This window comes from Spermophilus citellus (assembly GCF_964194105.1).
Source record: "Spermophilus citellus genome assembly, chromosome: 5".
Classification (NCBI taxonomy): domain Eukaryota; kingdom Metazoa; phylum Chordata; class Mammalia; order Rodentia; family Sciuridae; genus Spermophilus; species Spermophilus citellus.
In genome coordinates, this window is record NC_138186.1 from 142,121,817 (window position 1) to 142,130,767 (window position 8,951).

General features: G+C 35.2%; 1 protein-coding gene across 1 annotated transcript in view; it reads left to right on the forward strand.

The window, feature by feature from the left end:
• LOC308648894 (jouberin) overlaps positions 1-8,951 on the forward strand; it is a 182,631-nt gene that overhangs the window by 157,863 nt on the left and 15,817 nt on the right. Inside the window, exon 24 of the mRNA XM_081294039.1 lies at positions 7,754-7,812. Coding sequence (XP_081150165.1) covers positions 7,754-7,812 — 59 coding nt within the window. The remainder of the gene's footprint in view (positions 1-7,753; positions 7,813-8,951) is intronic.

The following is an 8,951-nucleotide window of genomic DNA, read 5'->3' on the forward strand; positions in this document are numbered from 1 at the left end:
ATTTTGGTGGTGGTTTGGGGGAATAAACCCAGGGCCTTGCATATACTAAGCAAGTGCTCTATACTTAACTTATATTTAAAGAATTTTCCTTTATGTCTTTCTCATCCCATGAATTAAATTTTATACAAAATAATATATAGGTGAAATTTATTTTCCTATTTAGTAAATTTTACTTTATCTTTATTTAGTTCTGATTTGAGTCCATAAAGTTTAACCTCTGTCACCTCTCATTCTCTTGTACAGATCTTCCATTAAAACTCAGAGAATAATACAAGTTCTTAATAAAGATTACATGATTTTTCTAATAATCAATGATAAGTATTTGTAAGGCATTTTTCACATTTCTCAGTGTTATGAGCAGAGGACATTTTGTGCTTTTATAAAAGCATTGGTAGACTTATCTGAGGGAAGTATCTTTAAATGCTGATTATATTTAAAGTACAAAATAAGTGATAATACGCTGGATCAAGCATGCTACATTTAGCATGCTCTCTGACATGATTCTCTGTTGTTTGATAGAATAACATTGTATTTGCTGCTCATGATGTTTTCAAAGAATAACCTAAATGTCAGAGACATTTCTCTGAAAATGTGTTACAGATCTAAAATGTGAAAGATATGATTGGGAGAACTTTCCACCAATCATTCTGTCATAAATTGTCCTTTAGATAGTGGCTGAATTGATTATCAGTCACCCTGTCTTCTGACTTGACAAGCAGCATGACCTTTTTCTGGAAGTTCTCTGACAGCATAGCTCTGTTGTCCTCTTGCTTTGTCAACCACTCTACTTCAGGGTTTCTCAGCCTCAGCACTGTTGGCATTTGGGACTGGTAAGTCTTCGTTATTGGGAAAATGTTGTTCATTATAGGATGTTTAGCAGGCTCATTGGCCTGTACTCACAAGATGCCAGAAGCAACTCTTCCCAGTCATCACAATTAAAAATAAGTTCCAGACATTGCCAAATTTTCCCTAAGGGCCAAAACACCCCCCACTCCACAGTCAAGAACCATTGTTCATTCTTTTTTAATAGAAACATATATGTAATAGAATGAGTGTTTTTCCCTTAAATCACATTTTTTTCATTTTAAGACTTTGTTAATGAAATTTTGCTTTCATTATTTCATTACCTTGCAAGGATAGGAGCAGTGGTGTTGGAGTTATAGAGCACTGTGCTTAAATACAGGTTGGGCTACAGGTTAGTGGTAGAGCACTTGCCTAGTGTCTATGAAGCCCTAGACAAGGATGGGGGTTGTCACATAAAGATGGATCTAGCTGTTTGAGACTCCAGGTGATGAGTAGATATAAAATATCTCAATTAAATTTAAATATGTATTGACTACAGTTTATTTTATTTGCTTGAGAAATTAACTATGCTCATTTTTGCATGAACAATGGAAAATTAGCCATGTGTCAATGTTCTGGTTGTTATTACTTAGTAGTCATAATGTGGTCATAATGATCACTATTTTGACATAATTCTCCTTTAGGTAACATAAAAAGGGAAGAACCTAGTGTCTCCTTTGTTCAGACAAAGCATGCATTCAATAAGATCTTTTTCAACGTATTGGAAGAAATTTACTTTAATAACACTTTTACTTAAACTTTTTTGTACATGATAAGTCTTTTCTCTTCTTAAAACCTGTTACTGCTTCCCCATTGCTATAGATGTATTTAAGCAGCATCTCTTGCATACCTATCTTAACACAGAGGATTTCCTGCTGGTTCCACTGACCTGATTTGGGAAGAACTATTCTCTAGTGATGGAGGTTAGTGGATAGTTCAGATCCAAAAGAGGAAATGAATAATCCAAATGATTGCTCAAATTGCAGGAATTTTAAAATATGGGATGGTGTTCTGGTGTTTCCTGACATCTTGGTGATCTACAAGATTTAATTCTTTCCAAACCAGCTCATTTAAGACCGCTGGGAAATAAGTGCATGGTAACAGCATTGTTCAGCAGTTTGATGCCAGATGCATGAAGAACACTTGGAATGTGTAACTTGTTTCACTAGCCCCTACCCTGAGAGCTTGTCCATTTTCTCACTTCTACTCTGGTGTTTAATCATTGCTTAAAAAAAAAAAAAAATCACATTTGACTGTCTGTATGTTGGGTTTGTGATTAATTGCCTCAGTGAGGCCATGGTATTGGTCATCTTTTTTTTTCTTTCCATTTAACTCATTACCCCAGTTCTCTGTGGCACCTAATTTCTCAAGCTCCTAACATCTTACTCCAAGTTGACTTTGGCTCCTGCTTTCTTGAAGAGATGCCATCTAAAATGAACTCCCTCAAATTTTCAACCCACTTGCTCTGTATTTCTGTAATTTTACTCTCATTCTTCAGCTGTTTTGGGGTCTCAAAGAAGTTGACCTTTCTGTGGCAGACTTCTCCACTTGAGTTTTTAGTCATTTTTCCCCTCTTACATTCTTCCAGCCCTTACCCATGATTCCTCAACTTCTCTCCCCCACCTGCTTTGGCGTCTTTGTGGTTTACTCATTTAAAACATATTGAATGCCTGTTCTTCTTCTAGGCATTATGTTAGAATGGAGCCTGGATGGTATAATGGTCAATAAATCAGAAGTGGTCCCTACATTATAGTCTAGTGGGTAAAAATGACATTAGTGTTAGAGTCACAAAACTAAACATATAATCAATAAAAGGATAGTGGTAAGAAACTATGAAGCCATTTGTTGAGAAGTAGTTGAGTTGGTTTTTAAGAGGAGCCATGCAGTTTTTAAGGGATACATTTGAGGCATTAGAAGTAGCAGGGGAAGCCAGGCACAGTGGTGCATGTCTGTAATCCCAGCAGTTTGGGAGGCTGAAGCAGGAGGATTACAAGTTCAAAGTCAGCCTCAACAACTTAGCAAGGCCCTAAACAATTTAGTAAGACCCTGTCTCTAAATAAAATATAAAAAAAGGCTGGGGATATGGCTTAGTGGTTAAGTACCCATGAGTTCAATCTCCCAGTAACGAAAGAAAGAAAGAAAGCACGTGCAAAAGCCTAACCTGGCTTAATGTTGCATCATGGTTGGAGTTTAGGATGCAAGGTTGAAAGGAGGAAGAGTTGAACCTGAAAAACATGGACAGAATCAGGAAGGTCCTTGTACGTCATATTAAAGAGCAGGATTTTTTTTCTGAAGATATAAGGGAGCCATTTGAAGCATCCAAAAGCTTATTCTAGGTCTAAGGGTGTAGCTCGACAGTACAGCATGTGTTTAGTGTTTGTGCTTAGCATTGGTTCAGCCCCTGGCACCAACAGTGACCAAATAAGCTCATCTAGAAACTCTGTAAAGATTAGTAAAAGCATTACTATGGGAAATAAGATGGGGGTGGGGGCTGTTGCAATAATCCAAGCCAGAAATAATGAGGAGCTAAAATTTGGTGACTAAATCCATGTGAAGAAAAAGAAGAATCATAGGGGTTTAATTTGAACATCTAAGAATTTATAATACAGAAGGTGTGCAGTAGCCAGTTACAGATATCTTATAGGCATGAGACTTAGGAGAGATATGCTAGAAGCTCAGGTTTACAAGGTATTTTGATGAAATGGGTGGATCAAGTGTGTTTACTGTTGTGCTGAAACTAGCTTAACTGAAAAGTGAAACAATTGCCCAGTCATTTGGAAGAAAACTCAAGATCCCAGTTCAGGTTTTTATTTGGAAATCATTTACATAAATGTGCTTATTACATAGGAATAGAGGAGTGTAGAGAAGGAAAAGGGCAAACATTATAAGTCAGGCCTAAAGGAACATGAATTTTTTACTTCAGGAGGATGTTGCTGTATGAAAGCTACTGCCCAGTGTAGCCCTGCTCTCTGCCCACAGTAATCTCTAGTCTCCCATTGTCCAGTCTGTAACACATCTTTTACCTGCCTGCTGGAGATACCTTCTTAAGACAGAAACCAAGTCATGTAATATATCAGCACAGAAATCAGCTTTAGTTGGTTCTGTATTTTTCGTGGAGTTCAGTTCTCTTTAAGTTTTTAATGTAGGTCCTACTGCTCAATGGTAGACGTTTTGACCTGTTTTCATTATCTTCCAAACCATCCTTCTGAGTATGTTTCCTTTAAAGACACATCCCTCAATCTTTTGCTCACTCTGCTTTCTCAAACTGTTCCCATTTTCCAGTTATCAGAATATAACTTACCCCCTAAGATCCAGCTAGATGTGTCCTCTGAATCCTTCTCAAAAACCTCCATTCCTAAGTTGAGGCCTCTCTCCTTTTATTTCCATGCATTTCCCTCACCCTTGTTGGTTATCTACACAACTTTTCCCTATTCAGTCATGCACTTTCAGAGAACAGGGGCTCCTTCTCACTCAGGATTGCATCTCTAGGGTATCTAGCCCAGTGCTTTGCTCTTAGCGTGGGACCCATATGCATTTGGTTTTGGTTTTGGCATGATAAGTATCCAAAACTATAAATCATGAATCAAAGTGGTCTTCACTCTATTACAGTATGATTCTAGAAACCACATCTCAATGCAGAGGATTTTTTTTAAAGGAAGAATATTGTAATTGAAGGATTTAGCATCAAATAAATCAGATACGTGAATAGTAATAAATTCCAAAATCAAAAATCAACTCCAAACTAGATGAATGTATAGAATTGTGCTCCTTGAAACAGAATTTTAGCAAGCTCTCTTTTAAGAGCTCACCTAGTCTAGTGGTTTTCAAACTGTTTTCTGTAGAGGGCTCTCAGGATAGGACTGGGGAGGCAGGGAGTGCCAGGCCATGTAAACCCTAGTTTCACCCAGAGTGATTCTGTTTTCATATGTTTATATATAGAGAGACTTTCAATAATTTTGCTATTACATCAGTTTGAAAACACTAGCATAACCTTCATACAACTTCTGTATCCTTGGAACTCTGGGCCTCCATTTCCTCATCTGCAAAATAAGAGAATGGTGCTATGATAGCTTGTGCTTTTATGCTGAACCCCTTTATTCCTTTCCAAGAAAAAAAAAAAAGAAGAAAGATACAAGAAATATTACAAGGCTTATTCAGGCCTCACAGAGTTACTAACAGAACCAAGAGTAGAATTTAACTACCAACCTTAATTGACATTTTTCCTCTTGCATCAGTTTTTTAAAAATTCCTACAAAGTAGATATAAGCAAACTATAGATATTATTTGGAAAAAGTAGATGTGAGCAGGTATATAAACAGCATGTAAAAATGAGCTATACCATGTAATAAATTTGCCTTATTTAAAGCTGGTGTGCTAGCTACAACCTGTATTGATTAAACATTTACCTGATTTTATGTTCATTCTTCAGATTTATAGAAATACTTGGGTTAGTTGTTTGCATGGCCCATTTCTCTTTTACAAATCAATATATGAATTGTTTTCTTCTTGATAAATCTTCACATAATCAGTGGAAGCATTTAAAATCATTTCATTAATCATTCTTTCATATTTAAATCTCATTGCATCTAAATTAAAAAGCATCCCTAAGAAGTTGTGAGGGTTTGGGAAGTAAGAGTCTCTAGATTCTGCTCCTTTCATTCATCTTCTTCGCTTTGCTCATCTTCCTCTCTTCATCCCCTCCTCTCCAAATCAAGGGTATCCATGAAGAGGAAACGAAGTCACAAAACAACTGAGAGGTGTGTGTGGAAAGGAGGGAAAGAAGGGCAGTCATGCTCCTTGGCCTTGTTGATGGTGGGGGGCGTTTATGGGCTGATCACATTCCAGCCTTGGGGGCTTTTTTGTTTAAAGATAAAATAAAACAAAACAGCTCACAGAGACACCTCCTTCTTCCCCCTCCTTCTGCCTCCATGAGTCACTACCCATATGGCGCTGCTGCTGAGACCAAGGAATGAGTGAGTAAAGGTGTTTAGAAGTGAAGTATTGGTCCTAATTAAATAAGTGTCCTTTGCAAATAAGTGTTAAAACTTTGAAATATGGATCCCTTACTAATTTATAGGATTTGAAGATAGGCTAAGCCACCTTTGCATCATAAAAAAGGAATTGGGTGTGCCAGTTATAGTAATGTAGTAATACAGTAGAAAAGATGGCAGGAACAACCTACTTAAACTTTCTGGGGCTATCACAGCATCTATTGCAAATGAATAAACTATAACAGGCAGGATTGGTAAGACCTGCCCATGTCAACATGTTATAGCTTGACTTCACAGTGATACATAATGCAGTCTGACTTCTCTCCCCTAGACCTCTTGAATAGGTTCAAATTGGTGGTAATTTCTGAGCTTATGTCGAGTTTTTGTTTTTGTTTTTGTTTTTAATCTGGTAGTTTTACCAAGTTTCATATATATACACATCTATCTTTGGTAAGATGCTGGGCTTACCATGAGCAGAGAGATAGAAATACTTATTTCTTGTAAACAATAAAGCATCTTACCTTTAATTTGATTACAGTTTTTGGAATTTATTTTATAAACCTATAAAGGAACCAGAGAAATTATGTTGATGATTAATGGTTTCTGAGTTAAGTTTTAATGGTTTTCTTTGCTTGATGCTCTATCAGATGAGAGCAGACAGACCATTCTGCAAATTGTGTTACTCCTTGAATTTGAATTTTTCTTCTTTATGTACTTCTTTCCAAAATTCATTTCCACTGAGTCTAATCAACTTCACTAGTAGAGAAAAATCAACGAGTCATTGGTTCTTTTGTTGTTGGGGTCACTTACTACAATACCCACCTTTAACCTCTAAGTCTTTATTCTCCTTCTTTATTTCTTTATTAAATGCTTGACTTAAAGTTATATGGCTAACAATAATAATCACATAATTATGGTACAGAAAAGCATAACATCCTCTTGAAATCTTTATGATAAGCAAAATAATACTTGTTTAAAAATACTCAGTGCCAAATCTTGCAGAAATCTGATTTCAAAAGGAGGAAATCTAAAAGGCAAAATGAGTTTCCGTAGAGATAATACTGGGAAAGCATTAGTTTCATCAAGACTGAAAGAGAAGGTTTTAAATCTTTTCTTTCATTTTATTTCACTTTGTTTTGTTTTTCTGAATTTTTTAATTTAAATAATTATCTAGGTATCTCCTCTTATATGTAATTCAAAATTTTAATAACAATTTATATTTTCTTTGGGAATATTAAATGGATCCTTTCCATAACATCTAATTATCTTTTTCAAAAAAAATTTTTGCAATCTTTTTTATTGCGTTGATTTATAAAGTATTGTTTGTCATTCAAACACCATTTCCCACAATACACTTTCATTTGGAGCTCATATTTATTCTAGAAGAAGCATCCAACACTCAATAATATAATTTGGTACCACTGAAAGTGCTTATTTGTTTTTCTCACAAAGTTGTCATTAATAAAATGATACACTGAACAAATTTTTTGAAAGATTTAAAGAGCTTCCAAATTCAAAATCTTGCATACAGTTCAGTAAGAATCACTATCAAAATATGGAAACTACTGAAGATTACAAAGGAAAGACGCAATGTAGAAAGATAAGTGTATCACTTTTGTAATATACCATGCGTAGTATTAGGAGATTAATTTAGGCTGATAAACAAGCCACATTTTTTGCCACACATCTGAAAGCTGGTTTTGTTTATAAAGAGGGATTACACTATCTGGAGAACTGCTTCCTTGGTTTTCCATAAGAGTGAATATTTTTCTTGATAGACATTGCATTCTGACATAGACATTCTTATTCAGAACGGGTATGTTCTCTCCTCATTCAGGAAGTTGGTGGGTTTTCAGCATGTGAATATTGACTGGGTTTCCTTCTCTCATTTTTGACTTACTGCTTTTCTTCTTCCACAGCAGTCAGTCAGTAAGGACAAGTCCCAGGATTTCAGACTTGGCTCACAATCAGTGACACAGTAAGCAACTTTTCCTTCTAAATAATGTGCAGTAATAAATAGTTAAGGTTTGTGTTTGTTTTTTGTTATTGTTTTTAGGATAATTTCTCCATTTCCTTTTTTCCTAGCATATGATCATACTACAAGTTAAAGTTCAGATAATTGATTTTTAAATGAATTTAACTAGTTTACACTAAAGAGAATGTTTTAATGATTGGACCTTGAGAATGTGTATTATTTCAAGGCCATAACAATTGACATTAAATAATATCACACTAAACTTTCAAGGACATTTTGTTATTTACTTTTGTTTAAGTAACATATTGAAATAACTTCAACTGAAAACAAGTGATGTGGTAAAATGAAATTTCTATATTGAGGCATTAAAGAAAAATGCTAGTACTCAAATCATCCATCATTGTATATGTTCTCTAACTGCTTAACATATTTGAGTAATTTATTTTAAGGTATTTATCTTAAAAGATCTTAAAAGATCTGTCGGAAGGCTTTATATATATATTTTTTTTTTGAAACTTACCATGTAACAATGTATAAAAAAAGAAAACCCGTCTAAAAAAATGTTTACATCAAAACCTCCCCAACATATTTCTCAATCTTTATCATTTCAGATTAACTTTTGGACCTAATATTAAGCCCAGACTTCACATTCATACTATATTACTAGCAAAATAAAACATGAGTGTAACAACTCTGATGTACCCTCCCAACCCACCCCACTCCTTGACACATGGGTCCATGCTTACTCACATGTGCACACACAATCTCTGCTGAATTTCCTGCAGAAAAACATTAGTTCAAATTAACCCTGCTATATGCTTTGAGACTTTGAAGAATAATTTGTCTCATCTTCAAAGATTCTGATTCATATTACAGTAATTTACAAAATCATCAAAGCCATGCAGTTTTTCACAAGACAGTATTTCATTCTACAGATGCAAGATGTTAAATTTTTTTTTAAGAGAGAAAGAGAGAATTTTTTAATATTTATTTTTTAGCTTTCGGTAGACACAACATCTTTATTTTTATGTGGTGCTGAGGATCGAACCCAGCACCCCGCGCATGCCAGGCAAGTGTGTTACTGCTTGCGCCACATTCCCAGCCCCAAGATGTGAAATTTTTAAATGGATTTTAAAAGAATC